General features: G+C 40.4%; 2 protein-coding genes across 7 annotated transcripts; both read left to right on the forward strand.

Moving 5' to 3' along the window:
* The first annotated feature begins 3,798 nt into the window (after window positions 1–3,798).
* LOC136487302 (putative disease resistance RPP13-like protein 1) lies at window positions 3,799–11,240 on the forward strand. Of its 6 annotated transcripts, none has more exons than XM_066484459.1 (5): window positions 3,833–3,921; window positions 5,049–5,212; window positions 5,314–6,407; window positions 8,561–10,723; window positions 10,916–11,240. In XM_066484459.1, the coding sequence occupies exons 3-4, from the start codon at window positions 5,970–5,972 to the stop codon at window positions 10,682–10,684; spliced, it is 2,562 nt and encodes an 853-aa protein (XP_066340556.1). In that variant the 5' UTR covers window positions 3,833–3,921; window positions 5,049–5,212; window positions 5,314–5,969; the 3' UTR covers window positions 10,685–10,723; window positions 10,916–11,240. The 6 variants fall into 6 exon arrangements, with proteins under 6 accessions (XP_066340558.1, XP_066340556.1, XP_066340557.1 ...); XM_066484460.1 differs by having other exon boundaries at window positions 3,871–3,921; window positions 5,135–5,212; XM_066484455.1 differs by lacking the exon at window positions 3,833–3,921 and adding an exon at window positions 4,764–4,809 and having other exon boundaries at window positions 4,911–5,212.
* On the forward strand, window positions 5,331–5,855 carry LOC136489706 (putative disease resistance protein RGA4). The gene has a single exon (XM_066486271.1). It carries the CDS (start codon window positions 5,331–5,333, stop codon window positions 5,853–5,855), a length of 525 nt encoding a protein of 174 aa, XP_066342368.1.
* Window positions 11,241–12,283: the final 1,043 nt, after the last annotated feature.

The following is a 12,283-nucleotide window of genomic DNA, read 5'->3' on the forward strand; positions in this document are numbered from 1 at the left end:
AACCTTTGACATGCTATCTTTGACATATCATACATTTGCATTACAGGTAAGAGACAACCAAAATGAGCTTTCTGAGGCATGTATTTGTTCTATGCAGTGGATCTTCACTATATACTGGATCAGGGCAAATAAGAGTAGCAGCAAAAAATTCTGCATATGAGCCTGAATTTGTCCAAGCCGCTATCTGTTGATAAAAAAAGTAAGTTAACTGGACAGCCAGACTCTTTCTTTAATTTATCTAGTTATGTCTTTACATAGTCTGAAGCATTTCAATCAAACCTATACCTAGTTAAGAATACTCATCTGTAATTGGTTTCAGATTGAGAAATAGAAAACTTTAGAGAGTTAATTAAGTTCCTTTTTTCTATCTCTATGGAGACAAATGAATAAGCTTGGACCAAATTGGATATGGAAATCTCTTTCAATCCTTAATGAATCGGTCTCACATGTGTTGTAAAATAGAGGAACTGCCCCACCCATGACACAGCTCACAACGGCCTAGCATAATCTAGGGACTGATTTCCTGCAGGTAGCTGTCTGTGCTAGTGTTCCATGTTCCCCTCACTTTTAGTCTGCTGCTGAACTGGAGCTTGAATCCCTTTACTGAATTCAGACCTGCTAAAATAGTTCTTGACAAATTCCACCCTTTTGTATGTTCCTTTATTTGCTGCATAAGTGAACTCTGCATATAGGTTACAGTGTTAGTCAGACCTGGTAAAATGAACTCTTGCTTTCTCTTTTACAGATTCCATCTTATAGTAAATTTGTTTATACAACTGACTTCTGAAGCACTATTTCGGGTTGGCTTCTGAGTGTAAGTTTGTTAAATCCCTTCAAATTCAACACTACTTTTACCCTTTGCTGTTGTTATCTCTTTCTATTGGCTAAGTTAGTATTTCTGTTAAATTGGTTGATAATTTGTATGTGTCCCAAGATTTAGTTTTGCTCCATTAATTAGTTATTGTCTTGCATAGAGAAAACTAGAATAAGAGTAGCTGCAGAACTGAGGTGTTACTTAGTTGTTTTTCCATAAATCACTTTCACTTGAGCATTTATTTGTACTTGAGAAGTGGAACATTTGTTCCACAGCAAGCTAGTCACATTTGTTCTAGAAATCTCTAATGGTGTAATGTTCCACTGCAGGCTTTCCTCAACGAGGATGAAGGACCCCGTCGATGCAAGTCTTCAAAGATGGGTACTGGACTGGTTCAATGACGTTGTGTGGCCGGTTCTATGTCACTATTGGTGCTTAGAGGAGTTCAAGACAAAACGGAAGATAGGATAGGAATGTCGCTTCAGTTCTGATGATATTGCTCAAAACCATGGAGGGTCTAGACCCTTCACAGAGACACAACAAGTTCTGGTATGTTATGTGTATGTGTATTTTTGACTTAATATTTGCATACAAATGTAAATATGTCTATTTTGATGCTGCTCATTAACTATTTGTATTTGTAGGCACATAGGTTTGGACAACATAAGGGAACCCCTATTAATGCATTTGCTGCAATGAAATCTGTCATGAAAAATGTGGATAGCAGTGGTAATTGTGGTCCGATCAACAGCAACAAAGCACAACAAGAGCATAACATACCAGAACTTGTTGTGTTATCATGCACTTATACTTACTGCCTAATTTTCATAGATCTGATTCCCTAAAAATAGGTAGCACTCTTCTGTTCTCACATGACTTGATATCAGCACATATTTTTCTAATATTGTTGAGTGGCATTGATGACAAATGGGAATTGTATGATTTTTTCCTTATGAATGAATAAATATTAAATGAAACAATAAGATTAGCATTTTTTTAAGATGTCTTCTGTAAGACTGTAATATTGCTTGATGATAAATTTTGTGAGCATTATTTGAAATTAGTGATTTGTTCTGAGTGTATGCTTTGATAGATCTATGGTACAACTACAACTACACCTTGGGATGTAACCGTGAACGTTAGACTCTGTGGGTATGACCGATCAAGATTCTCTCGGCCAAAGTTTGTTTTCTTCCGAAAATATGATTTTAATCTGTAATGGTAGATGTGGGTAATTTCTCACGAAATAAAATAGATCCAACGGTGATGGATGGTTAGAGTACTTGATTTGATGGACAGATGTTTCTGATTAATGTGAGAATTTCTAGCATTTATCTTTTTTCTCGCATGTCTAGTGAGGATTAACATGGAGGCTCTGTTGAGTCCTCTAATTAGTAATATTAAGATTGATTTAGGAGATAGTCTTTTTGCTTAAGGGGTTATGTAATATCTCTATACATAAGAGGATGACTGCTCCTAACCAGCCCTTATCTCAGAAAAAAATTGGGTGCAGACCCCTGCACCCAACCACCGTGCAGACCCACCTTGAATGAAAGCCACGTGTCCCAAAAAGCCCATCACACGATTAGGGGAGGTTGGCTTAGGCTTAAACTTCGGTGGGCCTCAAAAACCGGCCATGAAGTGATGACTGATTAAGACATATCGACCAACTGGCCAGGCAGGCATGCACTGGAATTATTGAGCCAGCAGCCCCGATGGACAAAAGTCTCCAACGGTGTGCCTAGTACAATCAGGAACAGTGGATCGGAGAGCTGCTGCCATTACTCATAATATAATGGAATAAATAGAAGGACCATCTGGTGGTCGAAGGAGGCTCCACGTTCATGGAACTATCCAACTAAATATCAAAATATGTGCTTAATATATAGGAGTACTTTGTTAACTTAGGACATCAGAGCAAGGCTAATAATACAATCGGCTTGCTGGGTTTCTTGTAGCCTTCTCTTAGCCCACTCATATAATAGTTAGATCTTCACTATTAATACATGATTCACTTGTTTCTCTCATAAAGTTTTTTTTAGTTTTTGTGCCTAAGCCGACTGTAAGCTTACAACCCGCTTCTCCTCTCTCTCCTCTCCTCTCTTCTCCACCTCAGCATTTAGCCAGCTTACAGCCTGTTATTATACTTGCTCTTAGCCGTGCTTTGTGCGGCCTATGATCTTATATAAGACATAAGTATCAGAGTTCATATTATAACTATAACTAATAAAAATATGTATATTAACTAGCATGCTTTTTCGTTCTGTTCATTTTCTAACTCAACATGTGTATTGATACTATGTGATTTCTCTTCAATGGTGATAAACCTATCAATTATTGATCCATATGTTTTGTCTTCCATATACATTGTTTTTCCCCTCAACATGACACCTCAGTGTATCTTCAATATCTATTTAGTTAAAACTTTCATTTTATTTATAGTGGAACTACTTGTTGCATCCTATGTCTATTTTAATCTTCAAATTTTAAATTTAATTATTACTAGAGTTTTTTTATCATCAAGTTAAGTTCAAACCCAGTTCATAACAGAAGAGGTTAGTAATTATTTAGAAAACAATACTGATGCAACACTTATTATTATAAATGGTGATTAGGAGTGTACTTGCTAGATTTTCTGTTTTTGAGGTTACATATGTTATAAAAAACCATGCCTACATGAGGACTAATATGTTATAAAAAACCTATGTCTACACGAGGACCAAGATATGATAAGTGTGATAGGCATATGATAGGATAGAGAAGATAGATGACAGGACACAAAACCTATTCTAAGAAACCTACTACTTGCTAGATTTTCTTCGATTATTGATTTCACACGGTCCTTTCATGTACCTCCACCAGCGTCATTTATTAATTTCTCCATCGGCCGGCCCCGGTCTAGCTATCTGCTATCGTCCACCAGTGGCGGTCTGAGATCTATATCTATGCGAGCCCCGGGTTCACAGTTCACACACACGATGGCTGCTAGGTACCACCATCACGAACTATACAGACAACCCCTGTCCTCCTCACCAGACTCTCATCATTCACCACAAAGCTGCTTCGGGTTCACAAAGGGCAGCCCGGCCATCCAATAATCTAGCAAGGTGCGTGTACATACATCTTCTTTGGATCTGCTCCGATCCGTCCGTCTATCTATATTTCTTTGCTCAATCAATGATGATGCTGAGCTCTATCCATCTCGCTGTATATATTCTCAAAGACACAACTCATCCTCTATACGCATGTATGCCTGCGTAGTGTATAGTGCCTACGTACACAAGTCAGCATTTCTTCCTTTATTAATTTTCCTTCCTCTTTATTCGCACGCCCTCCTTTCTGATCAGCTGATTCTTTCTCAGAAAGCAAACGAGCTAAACTGCAGATTCGATCTGCACTCCGGCCGGCGTCGTTGCGCGTGTGTCCACTATTTAATCTCTCCTTTTTTTTCTCTCAAATATGCAAAACGTTTGTGTATCTCTGCATTAGGAGAAAGTTTGTTGTGATACAACGATGCGCCCCATGAAAGGCGCACTAGGGGGGTAAAGGATTATAGTGAAGGCTCGTCCCACCCAGCAAAACAAGAAATCACTACACTATTACTTGCTAATTAAACGATCTAAATTGGTAGCCCCAGTTTCGATCCATTGACCCGCAGTGTGCCGAATGGTTGCGAGTAGATTCTGGACCGAGGTTGAAGATCCACGGAAAGCACCATTCATAAGTTCCTAGGCTACCAACGTGAACAGGGAGTCGGCCCCATGTCTGCCCTCCAGGAATGCAGCGAAAGCAGTTCTCGGCTGCCGAAAGAATTTGGTGTGAATTTCTATAAATTTGGTCAAACATAAGAAAAATCTAACTTCTCAAACTAGTGAAAACAAAACAGAGCAGAGTACGGTACGTAAATCGAGAGATGCCACTAGTGAAAACAATAGCAGCGGATCACCGTGCACACGACACGTGAAATGTTGGATCGATGAAGACAAACACTACATGTGCGTGCATGTGACCCCCAGCAGGCCAGCTTCATTACTTTGTGGTAGTTCCGGTGCTCGGCCTGTGTAGATTACGGATTTTTTTTCTCTTTTGTGAATAGATTAGTGAAGACTTAATTAAGCGGGCATGCATGTGATTCCAAATCTTTTAACGGCGTTGTTATATTACATCGATGAACGAGAAATATACAAAGGACCTGTCTCAGTCAACTTGGTACTCCTCTACTCCATTCTCCCAGCTCTACTCCTATACATGGAGAATCGCTTCCTGCTGGACTTGGATCATCCGTTCACGCATTCTCTTTTCCACACTTTCACTCCGCAGAGAGCCCTGCAATAAGAAGTTGAGGTGAGCACTTTCCTTCGCCGAAGTTTTGTCCACCTCCATTCCATGCACGACCGAGTACGTAGCATTGTATAGTTAATTTTTATACCTTGTTATGTGCTCTTTAGGGATAATTGATACAAATCTGTGCTTATATATGTATGATTTACTACTAGCAGGTAAATAGGCTTGAGCCATGGCGGCTGCCCTGGATGCTTTAGCACCCTACTTGAAGAAGCTTATCGCGGACATGGCACAAGGAGAGGTGTCCATGCTGCTTGGCGTCTCCAGCGAGATCACCAAGCTGGAGGACAACGTGGAAGGCCTCAAAGCCTTCCTCAAAGATGCCGAGAGGAGGCGCATCAGTGACACGAGCGTGCAAAGATGGACGACAAAGCTCAGCAACGCCATGTATGATGCCACTGACATCCTCGACCTGTGCCAGCTCGAGGCTGACAAGCGGAGGGAGTCCAAAGGTGGTGGTACTGTGGAGCATAAGTCGCCCGGCTGTTTCCAGCCATTGCTCTTCTGCCTGCGGAATCCCGTGTTCGCACACAAGATAGGCAGCCACATCAAGGAGCTCAACCAGAGGCTAGAAAGCATCCACAAGGAGGCGGACAAGTACAAGTTCAATATTGGCCTCGGTTCCAACCCGGAGCCAAGGAAGCTAACTATTGCTGAGTTATCCAGCTATAGGACAAGTTCACATGTCGACGAGTGAGCCATAGTTGGAGAACAGATAGAAAGGGATACAAGGGAGCTCGTTCAGGTGCTAGCCACAAATGATGATAATAATCACAGCATCAAAGTTGTGTCTATCATTGGTGCAGGCGGCATGGGTAAGACCACCCTCGCCCAAAAGATCTTCAATGATGCAACCATCCAAGAGCACTTCAAAACAAAGATATGGCTAAGCATCACCCAGCAATTCGATGTTGTTGAGCTACTGAGAATAGCAATCGAAAATGCTGGCGGAGACCATGGTGGGAAGCAAGACAAGAGCACGCTGACTGAGACCCTCATCAACACCATATCCACAGGCAGGTTTCTGCTTGTGATGGATGATGTGTGGAGTCATGAGGCTTGGAACCATGTGCTTAGTGTCCCAGTCAGGAATGCCAGCAAGAAACTACCTGGAAGCCGGGTCCTTGTCACTACAAGATCTGCACACCTACCCCAACAGATGCAAGCCCCCCTGCACCAACACCGTGTCAGGCCTCTAGAGAATGATGATGCTTGGTCTTTGCTCAAGAAACAGTTGCAGCCTGACCAGGTTAGTCATCTATCCATACTTTATACAACTAGGATATATACTTGATTTATAGAAAGCGTATGGATCATATATAGTTCCGTTAAATCTAAACATTAGTGCAAGGAACACCAGCTTACGAGAGTAGAAAAAGGAGACCAGTAAAACATGATAGAAAGAGCAGAATAATAAAATATACGGGTAATAACAAGACTCTAGGCTCAAGTTAGCAATTACTCACTCCATCCAAAAATTTAGTGCATGGCTAGCTCTTTATGAAGTCTAGCTACTGGAAATGTGATCATATTTAATATCAATAGAAAATATTAACTTCAATTATGACATCAATTTAGTATCATTAGATTTTGTTTATAAAGAATAAATAACTATATTTAGAGCAAACCTATTTCAGTTTATAAATGTTCACTATTACTGTAATGATATTTAGAGGCGGTCATTTTGCATTTACGGAGGCAGGCATGACATCAGCCTCCGGCCTATAATCATTCTTAATCAACCATTTTCGATGACAGGCAAACGACCGCCTTCATAAATCAATTAATGAATGCCCGCATCTGTTAATACCATTTACGGAGATAGGATTTGGAGAATCAGTTCAGCACTAGCACCTCTCTACTACTACACCACACACTTATTTGTGACTATATATAAGATGCTATCTTTTTATATCAACATTTCATAATCTTATATTGAATATTTTGAATACTAATTGAACTCAAATGGAAAAATTTTAACTATAAAGTTTAAATCTTGTCAAGCACTTCAACTTTGGTATAGGATATGTCTCCATGTGAGATTGTTTAAAAAAAATCAAAATTTTGAATCTCAAAATATGTGAAATTAAAACAAATATTTGAGACACTAAAAATTTTAAATAAAAAAATTATCAATGGAAAATATGTAGATCAGGTTAGCCCCCTCAATTTTGGTATTAACTATGTGAACATTTGAAATGACTTCAAATAAAAGACTTAGGAATTCTAAATTTTGAATTTCAAAATCTATAAATTTAGAACACATATTTGGGACTCTAAATGACTTCAAATAAAAGACTTCAACTACAAAGTTGTAGATTGTATTGAGACTTACAACATTTGTATAGACCATGTCAACACCCAAGATTGTTTGAAAATTTTAAATATAAAATTTCGGAATCTATAAACTTACAACAATATTTTAGGACCCTAAATAGTTTCAAATCAAAAACTTTTAAGATACTATTAAGTTGTAGATCACATTCAAGGCGACAATTTTGATATAAAGTTTATCTTTATACGAGTTCATATGTACAAGTTATGAATTATTTTTGCATGCAACTATTTATAGAGGCGCGCAACTTAAGACACCCACATCTAAAAATTAATTTGTGGTGGCAGTCATCCTAAGCCGACCGCCTTAGTTAATCGATGCTTTTCGGAGGTTGTTGTCTTTGGACGTCCGTCTCCCTAAATGATTTTCAGAGGTGAGCATTTTCCTGGAGGCCACATGACCATTTATGGAGGTGGTCGCTAGGTGTGCCCTCCTCTGTTAATCAAAGATCATGTCTCCTAAAATCATTTACAGTAGTGGATGGTAATTTTAACTATAATTTAGTGAAAGCTAAAATTGTTTCACTTAAAATAAAACCGCCCTCTTTGTTGGAAGTAGGGATTACTAGTAGTTAGAAACTTCCTTATGTGTGCCACAATAATGTTGAAAAGACATGTTGAAAAAGAGCTAAATCCTAGAACTTCTTTCAAAGAAGCAGAAATATAAGGTCGACAATTTGGTAGCCTCTATAAAAATATTCACCGGATCTAGCTAGTATGTTTTGTAAAAGCATAACCACATTTCGTTATACAAAATAGTTTAGAGTAGCACCTTAAATCTGTATATGAACTACAGACCTCTGTGGTTATAAGAAATAACCTAAGTTAGCCTAAAGGTTGGTCTGGACTAGACGACACCTATATACTATTATAAACAATAATCTAAGTAGCACTAAAATTTACATCTAAATTATCTACATTTGCATCTAAAGTACTTAATATGTACATAACCTTCATTGTTTTACAAAAGAAGCATGCTGAAATCGTATTATTTGCAAGGAAATGTAATATAAGCAACCTCATCGTTGTTAGAAATAATTAAGATGCTTCAAATTACATGTTTGGCAGGTAGTCGAAATTGATCAACTGAAAACTATTGGGATGGAAATTCTTGAAAATTGTGATGGCTTACCACTTGCAATTAAAGTGATTGGAGGTCTCTTGAGCACAAGATACCCAAGTGAGCATGAGTGGAAATCTATTTTGAACAAGCCAGCTTGGTCACTGACCGGACTGCCTCCAGGACTAGACAACCGGCTATACTTGAGCTATGAGGACTTGTCTCCCCAGATAAAGCAATGCTTTCTGTACTGCTCACTATTTCCTAAAGGTGTAGAAATCATTAGAGATGTAGTAACTCAAATGTGGATTAGTGAAGGATTTATCCAAGCTTTGGATGGTAGTAGTACTATTTCACAAGAGTATGAGTTCGAAGAGATGGCAACTGAGTACTACCGAGAGTTAATAAAGAGGAACCTTATAGAACCTACAAAAGAACATTCTCTCACTGGATACAGGTGCACCATGCATGATGTGGTCCGCACCTTTGCTGAATATGTGGCAAGAGAAGAATCACTAGTGGTGGTGGTTGGCAGAGAACAGGCTGCTACTGGTATGCATGTCCGTCGCCTCTCCATAGAACAGACCGTATCAGTTCTGGATTGGGGAATTTTGCAAAGGAGAGAGTCACTTAGGACATTAATTATAAATTCTAGAGTAAACTTTCATCTTCCTGGTGATTCGCTGAGTAGTTTCTCTAGCCTGCGGGTACTGTGCATATGGCCTGCTAACTCAGATACCTTGGTTCCCTCTCTATCAAAGCTGAAGCACTTAAGATACATTCACCTTGAGTATACTGATATATCTAGACTACCAGATGACATCCACAAGATGAAGTTTCTACTTTACATTAATCTACTTGTCTGTAAGAAATTGGGCCACCTTCCTAGCAAAATAATTAAACTTGTGCATCTAAGATCTCTTGACACCACTGGTTCAAATATCGGTGCAGTGCCCAAGGGTTTTGGTGGGTTAACAAATCTAAGGTTACTTTATGGGTTCCCAGTACAAATGGACGTGGATGCTAGTGGTAGTAGCTGGTGCAGTTTGCAAGAGCTGGCACCTCTTTCTCAGCTTAGAAAGCTTGCACTATATGGCATAGAGAAGGTGCAGGACAGCCGAATGGCTGAAAAGGCCATGATTAGCAGCAAGCGTCACCTTGGGTATCTAGTGTTGAACTATAGTGCAAGTGGACATACTATAGGGACAGGTGGTGCTGGGGCAGAGCAGCAGCAGCAGCAGAAGAAGGTGACCGAGGAGGTCTTGGAAAAGCTCTGCCCTCCAACCTGCCTGGAGAATCTATGTGTGATAGGAGGATACATTGGTCGCCGGCTACCAGACTGGATGTGTGCTCCAGCATCGGCAGACTTTAAGAGCCTGAGGTATTTGACACTGAAGAACCTGCCTTGCTGCACCCAGCTCCCTGATGATCTGTGCTGCCTCCCAAGTTTGGAATTGCTGGAAATCACGGATGCACCAGCCATCAAGCGTATTGGCCCCCAATTCCAAGCGTCATCCTCCACTGCTAGTACATCTCCACCGTTTCCTAAACTGAGACAGCTGTATTTGGATGGACTACGTGAGTGGGAAGAGTGGGAATGGAACGACTGTGAGGAGCATATGGATGTGGAAACTACCATAGCCATGCCTTGTCTAGAGGACCTCCGAGTAGATAACTGCAAGCTGAGCCATCTTCCACCAGGCCTCGCCAGCAGCAAGAGGCATGCTCTGAGAGAACTATACCTGTACGAGCTCTCCAACCTGACACATGTGGAGAACTTCCCTTCAGTTGTGAAACTTGATGTGTTTGACTGCCCTGAGCTCAAGAGGATCGGCGGCCTCGCCATGTTGCAGAAGATTAGGATCACTCGCTGCCCAAAGCTGGAGGTTCTAGAAGGTGTCCCAGCACTCGACAGCCTTCGACTGGAGGACGCCACCATGGACACGCTTCCGGAATACCTGCGAGCTGTACACCCAAGGTATCTCGAGTTGTATTGCAACAAGAAGCTACACGAATCCTCCTTATCACCAGGTAGCTCTGAATGGAAGAAGATCAGCCATATTGGAAAACGCGACATCAACTGCATCGAATATTCAGATACAAGTTCGGATGGATATTCAGAGGAAGACTGAGGACAGCACAGCTCCATTGATGATCGCTCATGCACTCAGGTAATAGTAAATCGCATTCTTTCACTATGCCGAAATTTGCTTTCCAGATTATTAATTAGTTGTTGCTTGTACTCCAATTCTGGCATAAGTATGTTTATTATCATCTCTTGTATTTGTAGCTATAATTTTTCTCTCACTTAGTACGTATTTTCAAGTGTCATTATGCAATGACCGTGTAACTAATGTATGCAGGGATCCAGGATCCTTACGCAGAGCCACATGATGTTAGCTTGCAGTGGCAATTGGGAGTGAGATGTGCTTGGTAGAAGCTCGTCTCCAGCACGCACTCATGCAGCACATACTCTGTTCACATACAGACTGTCAACATACTGCCAAATCATGGTTACGGATACCGTCTCCTGCACTCTTGTAGTCTTGACCATGTATATTTGTGCACTCCATATATTTTTTTGAAGTAATGGACCTATATATATTTGCACAAGTAATGAGCCTGAAGTCGTGGATCTTTAGTTGTATCATTATTTTGTGTTACTACAGGATATATATTTGTCACACTTTTCACATGTTCCATTTATGTGTCACAATATAGTACCACTTTTGTGACACTTCACTTGTAACATTAATTTTGTGTTACTAAAATCGTTGTCAGTAACACGTTTTTTTATTAAACAAGTGTTTTGTGTTACAATCCTCTTTTGTAACACATAGTTTGTGTTACTATGAAACTTCATGGTAACACATTAACAAATGTGTTACAAGAATATGATACAATATCTATGTTTTGTAGCAGTGGATGGACAGTCATATCAGAAATAAATCTCGTAGATATATATTCAACAAGGCAACTATATATACTTTTTTCAGGTGCCAATGTATGGCAGAGCCACATGATGATGTTAGAAGCTCGTAGTGGCCAGCGGGAGTGTGAGAACAGGCTGCTATTGGTAGAAGCTCCTCTCTTTTACACAGTAGCAATACACATATTCTGTTCACACGCGAAGGTGCAGGAAAATGTGCCTGCGCTCTTGTATTCTTTTTTTTTTGGCCATGTATATTTGTAGACCGCATATATATATTATTGTTAATTGTTTTGAAGTAATGGACCAATATTTGCACAAGTCAATGAACCGAATGTGTGGTGAAGAAATCTCTTGTGGTACAGTAACAAACAGCAAGCACCAACATGTACTGTACGCTGACCTGATCCACCAACCTGTACGGCTTCAATGAGAATGGCATAGACCCTAGCTCATCTTAACCGAACACCACGGCTCGCAGTCTTCCAATCCGGGCGTCCTAGTGATTGATGGGAATCAAAAAGAGCGGCTAAGGGGGAAAGGAAGCAGTTCCGATCTCTCTCAATCCATACGCCATTACAATTGACGAGAATCAAGAGAGGGTGGAACGGGGGAGAGAAGAGAAGGGAGGTGATCTACCTCTTCCAATCTACACGCCATGGCAAGAGACGGGGCATCGAAAGGAGCGACACACAGGAGAACACGAGTGCCCAAACTACTTGTAGGGTACCACGACCTAGGTGCACTAAATGCACTAAGACATCCCTAGGGTTCTTAGCGGTGCAGTTGTCACCGCAAGAAA

The sequence above is a fragment of the Miscanthus floridulus genome, chromosome 10 (assembly GCF_019320115.1).
Source record: "Miscanthus floridulus cultivar M001 chromosome 10, ASM1932011v1, whole genome shotgun sequence".
Lineage (NCBI taxonomy): Eukaryota > Viridiplantae > Streptophyta > Magnoliopsida > Poales > Poaceae > Miscanthus > Miscanthus floridulus.